Source organism: Cupressus sempervirens, chromosome 5 (assembly GCF_028749045.1).
Source record: "Cupressus sempervirens isolate cs-2001-9-10 chromosome 5, ASM2874904v1, whole genome shotgun sequence".
Classification (NCBI taxonomy): Eukaryota; Viridiplantae; Streptophyta; class Pinopsida; order Cupressales; family Cupressaceae; genus Cupressus; species Cupressus sempervirens.
Genome location: NC_143122.1, coordinates 722288306 through 722300605, shown reverse-complemented (window position 1 = coordinate 722300605; position 12300 = coordinate 722288306). Strand labels below are relative to the sequence as shown.

Here is a 12300-nt window from a genome sequence, read left to right as displayed (position 1 = left end):
AAATAATGACTGGGGATATTGATCATGTTGAAGATGTGAAAGGAGTTCAAGTGGAAATTAACACTGCATGCTATGACCCATTTCTCCTTGTGTGAGATAATCCATTCAGTGGTTGCTTAGTTGTAAAATCAATTGATCATCAGGGTCACTAGTCTTCCCAACTCAAGAGTTGAGGTAAGGTGATCTTTTAAAGCCATGTCTATTTATAATTTTATAATCATGGGAGAAGGGTGCCATTACTTGCTTGAGGAATAAAAAGAACTACGCTAAATCTATGGAGTTTGAACTGCAAAACAAGGGAGATTTCTTAGTTTTAAATTTGCCAGTGACACACTCCTGCTATCAATCATGTTTATTAGGAAATTAAAGAGTCTTGGAAATATCTGGGATGTTTAATAATTTGGCTTAGGAGAGAAAATTAATATAGGTTAATTTCGTTAATCCTACCTTAAAACTCCACTCATAAGGAGAAACCAGGTTTGAAGGAATTGCAAGTGTGCCCCAAATATATGGTTCTGTTGTCTCCTATGAAGATTCTTGGTCATTATCATTTTAACAAGAGCACTTTGATCATCCATCTTTTGTTGCAACACTCCTTTGAGAGACGATATCCTCTCTTCTATAGTGTTCTTTATTCTCTTTTGATCTAAAGCCTTTTGTTCCTAGCTATCTTAAAGATGTTGCTCCATACGATGCACAAAACCCAAGTAATCCCATCTTTTGATGCTGAAATCTCTCTTATAATTTTTTTAACAAGAACAATAGCTGTTCTGGTTTTATCAAGATAATCTTGATCTTTAAGGAAGTAGACATTAAGTTTAAACATATGCTTACTAGGGTATTCACAAGTTTGATTATTCTAACCAACTAGAACAAAGGAATCAATAGGAGAATGATTTGACACGGTAAAAGAATAGATTGAGACCGAGTTTTATGATTATGATGAACAAAAGAAAAATATATCCTTGTTCATGCAGAACCTATTGAGCCTTGAATAAACTCTTTTCCCTTGACTTTAGTTATTACACCAGGTGAACCAAATTTGTTTGTTGGCATCTTTTTCTTTCTTTCTTGAAGATCCTTACATTTGTGACACCTCTTCATTCTATACCATAGGTAGATATCATTTTCTTTCCACAAACCCTCCTTACCTCCAATTTTATCTTCCTCTAATGTTTACAGTTTGAAGAGAAGATTGGGTACTACATTTCAGTTAATTAATTAGATTTATAAATAAAATAATAAAAAATGCAATTATTATTTTTTAAGACAAAAGATTAGGCAAACTTTCCAAGTTTTTGTGGTTTGTATTTTGGACCGACACGCACTATAATTATTATTAGTTTTGGTTTTATCTTGGTGTCCAAGTTGGATGAAATGTTGTTAGGTCAATTTTTTTGATCTTGGCCGACTTGAAGATCAACTTGTATGTAATCGGGTGGAGGAAGGGAAGAAAGGCACCGAAGTGTTTATAATATTAGCATTAAACAAATGCATTGGTCTACTGAGGTGACAGTCTTAGTGATGCTACAAGGTAGGATAGAACCCCTAACCATTTCCCATGATTTCTAAGCGCCTAGTTATTATACCCGAGTCAAAATCTGTCATTGCACTTGTTATTATGCTAAGGAAGATATGGAGCACAACTATTGGAAGGTTTTGTGAACATGGGGAAGGCCCCCACCTTGATTGCTAAAGTCACCTAACTTATGTCCGTCTACACAATCGCACGTGAAGAGTGTTGCCTAAACTGCTAGCACCATTTAAAGGGTGCCTATATCGTGCTTGATTGTAGTAAGATTAGTGTGAGATACAATCTGAAGTAAGGAAGGCAAGGTTCACTTGGAGTCAGCCTATCGAGTCAACAACAATAGGGATGGAAGATTGAATACTTGAGAATCATCAAAGTTCACTTCATATTTGTATTCGTCAAGGTTCATATCTAAAGTGATTATTAATTGTATGCCTAATATATATCTTAATATCCATTGTTCGAAGCTATGTCAATCTATGTCTTGTAATAGAACTTGTCTTAAAGATTGCACAATATGAAGATTTGCCTTGGCTATGAAAAATTTCAAACATACATATATAACACATGCATGCATATATATAGATATATATATATATATATATATATATATATATATAGAGAGAGAGAGAGAGAGAGAGAGAGAGAGAGAGAGAGAGAGGATTGTTGATCTCTCTCTCTTTCTCTATAAATATATAACACATGCATATATATATATATATAGAGAGAGAGAGAGAGAGAGAGAGAGAGAGTTATTGATATGACTTGTAATTTGAGAGTGTTGTTTACTGATCTAACAGTTTGAGAGTTATTTTCTTGCTGGGACCTAGAGTTATTATTACTTTCTTAATCTCAGTATAAATTGGTTTACTGTTTAGATTTGCAAGTATTCAAGTTTACTGTATTTCAGTGGTATTAGAGCCACCTTCCTGCCAGCCCATGAGGGTTTGGAGATTCATACCCATGAATATAACTAAGTTATGGATCCAGTGACATTATTGCCACTATTCCAAGTTGAATCTTTAGAAATATGAGACAAAATCCCTAAAGGGAGAATGATGATTTGAAGGACTTTCTAAGGAAGCGGCCAGGTGTCGTGCCAGATATATGAACTTATCTGTTCTTTGTTGTTATGCTGACCCATGAATATAAGCAAGTTATGGAACCAATAACATTATTTCCACTAGTCCAAGTTGAATTGTTAGAAAGATGAGACAATATCCCTTAAGAAAGAATGATGATTTGAAGGACTGTCTAAGGAAGCGGCCAGATGTTCTGGTAGAAATATGATTTTAAGACTAACCATATGTCAAGTTCTGTTCTTTGTTGGCTATTTTGAGCTTAAAATGTATGGACCAAGGAGAAGAGGATTTGAGGAGCTACACTACAATGAAGATTCAGATTAGACTGGAATGATGAGATCAAAAAAGGTACACATGTGAAGCCATCAAAATCTTTGAAGAGTACTTAGGGCTGCTTGAATATATTAGATCTCTATTTGTTTTTGATGATTAATTGAGGTATTTGGATTCGATAATCCAAAGGAAAGGGATTTTTATGCCAATGTAAGATGAATGAGAACTTAGAGAAAAAATCAGCAGCAGTAAGGGTGGAACTTGGGACAGTGAGGAGTACATAGGTCTGTGAAGAAGCTATGAAAGAGTGGTGATAGAACAAAAAAGGATCACAATTTCAAGTTGTGAAATAGGATTCCTGAATAACAGGAGATGATAATGTCTAGGAATCATTAATCTAGAGTTTAAGTACGAACATAATTGCCTCATGTAGTTATGATGATTCACAATGTATGAGAATGATGCAACCACATGATAGTATGCAACATATTAGATGTGATGTTGTGATAATTGGTTTGTTTTGGATTGAGTGCCAAGAAGAGGAATTATAGGTTTATCTAGAAAATTCCATGATTATGCACTTTGATTATGTGGAGATGGGCCAAGAAACATATGCACTCCTTTGTTTCAAGACTGATATGATCAATGATGGAGTTTGGAAGGTATGAGTCTATATCAGAATAGCGCAAAAATGACAAAGGAATGATTATGAGATTGATATGGGATCTTGGCATTTGGTTTTGATATGCAAGCGTAGATTACTTGAGGACAAGCAATTTCCAACATTGGAGGATTTTAATGTTACTAATTTGAAGAAAAGGTCAGCTATCATATTCAATTTATTTTAATAATTTGATTAATTAAATAAAATAAATGAAATTATATATATTTTATAATAAAGGTTAAGGTTGACCTTCCCAGTTTTGGTAGTTTGTACTTTGGGCTGACTTGCACTATAATTTATTAAATATTTTGTTTTATCTTGGAGGCCGACTTGGATAAAATGTTGTTAGGCCTTTTTTTGATCTTGGCCAACTTGAAGATCAACTTGTATATATTTTGAGGAGGAGGGGAAAAAACACATTGAAGTGTTAATATTTTTAGCATCAAGCAAATGCATTGGTCTATTGAGGTGACAATCTCAATGACACTGCATGGTAGGATGAATCCCCCTACCATTGTCACCTAATTTTGAATGACTAGTTATTTTAGAGTCAAAATCTATCATTCTACTTGCAAGGAGTTTGACACCAAGGAAGATACAAAGTACAACTCTTGGAGGTTCTGTGAACATGGGGAAAGCTCCCTTTGATTGCCAAAGTCTTGTAAGTCAATATCTGCCTACATAATTGTAATTGGAGAATGTCACTCAGACTATCAACACCACTGCAAGGGAACCTATATCAACCTCAACTTGAATAAGATTAGCACCAAGTATAATCCAAAATAAGGAAAGCTTGGTTCATGTCGAGTTTGACTAGAGTCAACAATGACAAGTATACAAGGATGAATACTTGAGAATCATTGAGACTCACTTCATAGTTGTATTTGTGAAGATTTAGACGTGTAAGTGATTATTAATTGTATGCACAATTAACAACCATTTTGTGTAACAGTGTTTGTTAATCTATATCTTGTAATAGAACCTAAGTTGCTGGTATGGGTATGAGTACGAGAAACTGGTACATGGGTATGGGCCAAATCATTTTACCCTTGAGTACGTGGGTATGAGTATGTCCGTTCATGTATTTATATAAATATATATGTTACATACAAACATTTTTTTTATAGAATTATAAAACTAAATATGTTTGATGGAATGATACTTCATCATTGATCAATATTAAATGCAAGGTGATACTTGAGAATTTCAATATTATGTTATAAAACTAGGTTTAAGGAATTGGATAACATAGATACTCCCTTGACCATTAGGTATGGTGATACGATGACGGACAATATGCAGTTCAAAAAATGCCTCTAGGAAAATGAACCAATAATAATCTATGTTACTCAGGGACACGTCCTCGACCTAAAAATGATCTATGAAAACTATGCAGTTCATAAAATGCCTCCAAAAAAATATGACGGGCAATATGTAGTTCAAAAAATGCCTCTAGGAAAATGAACCGGTAATAATCTGATGCAGGAGCATCCAGAGGTATAAGGGCAATCCTGTGTCACCCAAAAAAAAATGTACTTAGACTTAGTTTTTTTTTCATGTGTTTTCATTTTTGGACACCCATTTGGGTCAAATAAAGGTTCCAACTCTCACAGTTCAACTATCAGTGTGCTAGAAAATCCTGAAAAAATAGGAGCATGCAATTTGGCCATCATTTTGGTGACCTAGAAGGTGTGAATTGGCCAGATGAATGTAATTGTGATTTAGAGCATTCCAGAAAAAGAATCAGGTCAAAAGGCCCCACGGTTTGAAAGTTATTGCAGTTTTTCGGGTTTTGGAGACCTCCTAAGAATGCTTCAAAGTCAGGTTAGGGGCATTAAATGACCTCAAAAAGGGCCGAAAAATGGGGGACGAGCAAAGCTTGTCCATAGGGCTATAGAGCGCTTCGAGAGCTTTCCGAAAATGTAAACGGTTCGTCAATCGGAGCTACGGTTCAAAAGTTATGCCTCCCGGAAGTTCGGTTACCAGTTCTGGATTCTTCTAGATTTGCACCGACTTCTAACGCAGCTTCTGGAACCTTCTATTTGGTCAGTGGATGCCTACTAGCACTTTCTAGAATGTACTCCTAGTCCTTAACCCTCCGGGGTCTATTTAAGGAGATTTACGGCATTGTAAAAAGCAGTTCGGAGTGGAGTTTGAGAGGAGGTACTGAAAGGAGAAATTATCTCCAGATTTATGCTATTGTAAGCCCTTAGGGCATGTTTTGAAGTTTATTTTCCTGTACTGTTTGTACTAGCTTATTTTCTCAGTTAATATAATTTTTCCTTTTCTGTTGTGTCCATTCTGTTCTTGGGTGGTGTGCCCATCATAATCTATGTTACTTAGGGACACGTCCCCGACCTAAAAACCCCCATCCCCATACTGAAAACGTTTCGGCGACTTGGGGACGGCTAGGGGATATCCCCACCTCATCCCCCTTTTCTGGAAATTCCCAAGAAATGTCCTAGAAACTTGGGGACTACGGGAATTTTTTTTTGGGACATCTGTATATCCCGGGGATGGTTGGGGATGCCTTGGAAGTCCTCGGGACAGATGGGCGTCCCCGATTTTATAGACAGCATCAGCACTAATAAAATATTTTTCTTTTATAAAACATTTTCTTTTTTAATTTTAAAGTGGGCCCCTCCTTCCAAGTTCACCCTAACATGCTTATTGCTGTTTGATAGTTAATTCCTTCTATTTGGGACCCTTTGATTAGCATTTGACAACATTATGTTAAGAATCATAGAATTAATATTGCTGTTACAGTCACACTACATGCTCAGAATTATATACCAAACTGTTTGCAAGGTGGTGGGAAAGTCTGAAAATTGCATTATAGACTTAGAACATGTATCCTTATGTCATTTTTTGGCAATACATCAATGCTTGGTTGGTCTTGGGTTGATCTAGTTCCTTTGTGGAAGATATGGTGAATGTTGGAAGTTGCATTAAGGTGCTGTCTTATTGTAACAAACCTGTATCATGATCCAAAATGTATAGAGGACCTTTTTGTATTAATATCAATCCACTTGCAATGAATTGGAAGTGTATTTTCAGAATTAAATGATAGTAGTGTGTTTCAATTTGTACGGTGGGTTATTGCTCTTGTTGCTATTGAAAATGAATTCTAAATTATGTTCTTGAGTATTTTTCAAATTTTTATGTTACTATTTTAATATTACATGCACATTGACAATAATTCCAAATAATGAATGCATTATAGGATATTGAGTATTGAGTTTGATTATTGAAATGTTGTATGTTAAGGTTCTATGATGTTTGATTTGTTCTATGATGATTTTAAGGTTGTTATTGAGTTTGATTTATCCATTTCTTCATATGAATGTAATGTATATATGCAATTTTTCCTATATATTTTATATTTTCTCTATATTTATATAACTGTCCCTGTTTGCCATCCCCCCTTGTCCCCAAAATTGGCAAATTTTTTGCCATCCTAGAAACCCAATCCGCTGTCCCCCTGTCGTCCTTGTCCTGGAAATTCGGGGGAACATAGATAATAATACTTCCAAACGTGCCTATTTAATTCTTACATAAGGGTGACAATTAACATTCCTTGCCAATGCCACAACAACACAATATGTGAAGTAGGCTAAAGGAGTTTACCTTTCTTCCAATACTTGTTAAGCAAAAATTGTTACATAAGACTTAATTGTATGCTTTTTTCTTTTTGTATAACTATGGAAACTTTCCTGCAATAAATTGAATGGCACTATGATACTCCTATTTTGTTGGTTTCATTGCTCATTTGTTATCATTAATCATTTCCTTTTGACATATGTCACATGCACCCTTGCTTATTGTAATGATCGAATGGTGCACCGATAACTCTAATGATCATGTGATCACAAACACAACCATTCCTTTTATCATTGCATATAAGAGGCAATAATAAAATCCATTTGGATGATTTTATATTGGAACAGGGTTCCTAAGTGGCAGGTAGTAGATTATGTTACTTCTTGGTTTTTAATGGGCCAGTAGGTACCCTCTAGCTAAAATGGTGACCACAACATAAAGTCCCTTCAAGACATGTTTGGCTTATTCCTCAACATTTAGATCTTCATGCAATTGATAGTATGATCACGCAATTCCTTTCTCATGTGATTTCTTTAGGAATATATTGCATGATCACGCAATTCCTTTTTTCATGCGATTTCTTTAGGAATAGACAGTATGATCATGCAATTCCTTTTTCATGTGATTCCTTTAGGAACAGTTTACCCTTAGCATGCCTGGGTGCGCCCATTGTGCACCCAAGGCACCCCAGCTATGCTGTGGCTACACAGTTGTGCACCCACAGTGTATTCAGTGCACCTGAGGGGTATCCTGGGTGCACCTAGGAGTACCCCTAGGCGTATCTGTACCCAGGCAAACCTGTTTTAGGTTTGCCAGTACTTTGGTGCATACCCTGCAACTAAGAGAAGAACCTATCTTAAAGATTTTGCATAATCTGAAGACTCACTCCTGCTATGGAAAAGTTCAGACATATATTCTGTGAGATTGAATGAAGATATCCAATTATTGTTTTGAGGACTTGTTATCTGAAAGTGTTGTTTACTGATCTAACAGTCTGAGGGTTAGTTTATTGCTGGGATTTAGAAATATTATTACTCGATTGATCTCAGTATAAATCGTTTATGATTTAGTTTGCAAGTAGTCTATTTTGGTGTATTTTACTTCTTTATATTCATTCATATTGAAGTCTCCCGGTATCCATAGGATTTTTGGCAGGGAATCAGCCATTCAACTCCCCAAAGAACATCTTTCCCAATAATCATCAGATGCATAAATGGAGAAAATACCAAGCTTACAATCAGCTTTTTAAAATGTAATTCAGACAACTCTATTGCAGGGAAAAAAAATCACTATCAACAACAAATTAGATGCATTTAGCATTTACCAAACTGTCTGAGCCTCCTCTACCCTTTTCATGGGAAGTATGGAATGCCTTGTAATTCTTCCACATATATTCAAAACAGTCAAGTTGAAATCCCAGAACCTTAATCTCGTGTAAACATTGAAAATCAATATTAAGTCTATTTTTACAAAAGGACCTCAAAATATATATTCTGTCAGGTGATTCCAAATCCCTAATGTTCCAACTCACAGCCTTTATAATCATTTAAGAGTGTTAGGAGAAACCCCAGGCTTCAAGTTCTTATAAGTCTGCAAATATTTTGGAGTTATTTTTCTTTTCTTTTTTTGGCAGACTTCTTGTCATTAGGTCCTTGATCACCTAGTTTTCTTTTCATTTTTCTTCTTTAACTTGTGGTTTCTCACTTCTATCAACTTCTATTATCAGTTAGAAAAAAGATGGTTAATGTAGTCCTGAACAACATTCCTTTTCTTAAGCTTATTGCTGTCCTCAATTTCCAATGAATTTACCTTGGGGAACTGTGTCTAGGAGCATTGGCTATTCTTTGCCCTCTCCTCTTCAGCCCAGGCATTTATTTTAATTTTTTTCCAAGGGCAACTGCTAAGTATTTTTCTTGAGGCCTGTTTGCCTCTCTAAAATTGATATTCTTATCCCTATCACAGTCTTGTATATGGTTGTTGTTAATTGTAGCGAAATGAAAGTCACCCTTAAATAACAGGTCATTCAGTGAATCGACCTCACTATCCAAGGTAAGCTTACCCTCAACCACTGCAGATCCACTATCAGGGAGACTAAAGTTATCTTTTTCTTCTACCCTGATTCTATCCAATTGACTATCAATATTTGTAGAATTCAAACACTCATTATTGGATATAATGGATTTTTTTCAATGCCTTATAGGCTATAATGGATTCTTTTTCAATGTTTACATTTTGCAGTATAGTCTTGTCTGAAACAGTATCTTCTTTTCTAAACACCCCAATTGTTGTCTTTGAAAATTTAGGACAATCCTTCCTAACATGACCTTAACTTTTACCCCCAAAAAAGCATTTAAAATTCCTAGAAACTCAATGTCACAGTTTACCACACTATCTCTCATTTGTATACACAGAATTTGTTGAATTTCAACTACAGGCGCAATAAAGATTTAGACTCTAGCTTTTAAATGAGGCAGAGTTAATCTAGTTTCCTCAATTTGCAGAACATTATCTAATGGCTTTAACAATTGTCAAGTGAATTTGCACTACTCAAGGGCAACATGATTTAATTTAAAGCCACCTTGGGGCTGAACTAGCTACTGCCTCCTCAGTTAAGACAGCAAATCAAGGAACAGCCTTGAAAACTGACTATCCTGAATTCAAAACTCTTTTGTAATCACCCTCTGTTGCATGCCATGATTCGTGAAGAAACAACAAAGGGTACATTTTGCAACATTCTACAGCTGTTAACACATGCCCTTATTTTCCTCCCCATATCCAATCCAATCATTGGAAAACTCCTTAAATGGAAAAAAATTATTCTCTAGGCAAATAAAAAAATATTACAACATTTTAAAGCCTATTTTGATTTCTTCATTCCTTGCAGTTTGTAATGCCTTTGGATTGGGAGAGCTGGAAAATATCTTGGGAAAAGAGAGATTGTCTGCATCCTTTCTTCCTTTGAGTTTTCCAACTTTGATGATGTGCACTGTTCCCATATTTCAACCTGTGACCATTCTCCCCCCTCTGATTTTCATATTTTTTCTATGCTTTGAAACTTAGAACTCTGCAGATTCTAGCAACGCACTATTCTTGAAACTAAGAGTTTCCTTGTAGCTTGGCTTAGACTTCTTGACACCTTTTTTTCTGTTAACCTTGCTGAGTTCAGAATTAGTTGACACCCTATTTTCTGTTAACCCCATTTCCAAATTCAGAGTTCATCTCCACTACAGACATTTTAAGTTTCTCAGAAGTGTCATCATCAAGACCCCCCTTCAGACTCTTCAAGAAATAACTGCGGATACCAAGGAAAAATATTTTTCAACTTTCAAGATGCTAACATAAAGAACCATACTGCCATGTAAAGATGCCACCCTCCACCAACTGGCAAACCCAAGATCGCTAACCTACTGAATAATGTCTAACCTGTGAGTAAAACTGACAGGTTGGCAGGTAAAAGGGCACCACACATTGAATTCTAAATTAAAAAATAATGAAAACAACAACAAAAACTAAAGCAACTAAAATGAAAAAAATAATGCAATCCAACCAATTCAAAGCAGGCATGGAGAACCAAGAGGAACAAAGGAAACCAAGACCAGCAAAGAATACTAATCCAAGTCTCATTCTGTGAGACTAGAAGCTCCAAAGTGCACTAATGGAGGTGACCATGTTGTCTTCCTCCAACCTCAGAGCTGCTTTCTCACCTTCCAATTCCTATTGTAGCTTAATAACTTCTTCTGAGGATACTCAACCTTAAGAAAAATGCAATTAAATGAAGTGTTCAAATGACACTTGCATAAATTTTAAAAATTTATACGGTCCATTATATGCACTTTAACCTATTGGCACTAATTTAATTTCTATCCAGAACCTGTCTTCCCTTTGCATTTTAGAGTCTTTGTATTTTAACAGTTGTTTGAAGAGTTTTTGTGACATCAATACATAAAATCCTATTTTTGCTTCTTTTTCATAATACTAGCTTGTTTGCCCTGTTGCTTCTCAATTAAGAGCACTCAGTTAGAGAAGGTGCTGCCTATTGCACACATTCATGAATTCCTAACCATATCCGAGCATGTGAAATAGTTGGTTGCTTGCAGTGGTAATGTGAATACGAATTAAATTTCTAATATTTTATGATTTTAAAATTGTGCATATACATTAATGTAGTCTAAAGTGCCAGTCGTATGCATGCTATTTCCTCTCATCTAATATGTTGGCTTATTGAGGGAATTGGAATGCAGTCATTGAATAGATAGAAACTGTATAATGCTTGGCATAGGATTGTGACTAAGCACAACCATTTTTATACCAATTGCAATAATTGTGCAGATAAGGGGCTTTGAAACCAACATGGAAGAATGGATGGGGGCTTCTGACTGCATCATAACAAAGGTAATTAATTTTTTTCTTGTGATTAATTGTACTGGGATTCTACTTATGGGACCCCATCCCAACTAGATAACTTGTTGCATCACTGCTATAAACAGGCTTGCATTGCTTGAGCATGAGCGCCGTTGATGGCCTAGAACTAAATTTTCTAGCATTAACCAGAGGAGCTACTACTGCCATGAGCAACATGCCACATCAATTAGTACTATCTAACTGTAATTGAAATGTCCCATCCTCCAGCACTATCCAGGCTCTAATCTCTCTGCAATTTGAGTGAGAAGCACTCTAGCACACCTTTCAGCGTTTGGCCGCAAGGAAAGTTAAACCTTGGTCTCCCACATAAGAACCCGAGAGGCCTAATCACTTAACCACGCTCCATTGACAACTTACCATAACTTCTGCATGAATAGTTGCTCTCAGTTTTTTGTTTATGGAATTGATCATCTTATCTATGCCAATCTTGAAGTTCCATGACTATACTTTGGAATAACAGTTAGGAATTGCATTCAATATTCTTGTTTCTTTTAGAAGTAAATGTCACAGGCAACTTATCAGTTGTAAATTATGCAGCATAATATGCTAGTAATAATTAAGAATTCCAAAACTGTGTACAAAATTTACCATAAGTCGCAATGAGTGTAATGAGAGGCATTTGGCTGGTGTGATATTGTCAAGAGAGGATGCCTTAGTTGATCTGCGATTTCTTGACAATTATTGTTGCTATGTTTAAAGCATGCACCATGTTTTTTTTATTAATACTA

General features: G+C 35.6%; 1 protein-coding gene across 2 annotated transcripts in view; it reads left to right on the top strand.

Annotated features, from left to right (window-relative positions):
• The window catches only part of LOC149558024 (putative monogalactosyldiacylglycerol synthase, chloroplastic), a 160262-nt gene that overhangs the window by 36468 nt on the left and 111494 nt on the right, over positions 1–12300 (top strand). For both annotated transcript variants that reach the window (XM_089832462.1, XM_089832464.1), the window contains one exon: positions 11480–11542. In XM_089832462.1, the coding sequence (XP_089688588.1) occupies positions 11480–11542 (63 nt within the window). The remainder of the gene's footprint in view (positions 1–11479; positions 11543–12300) is intronic.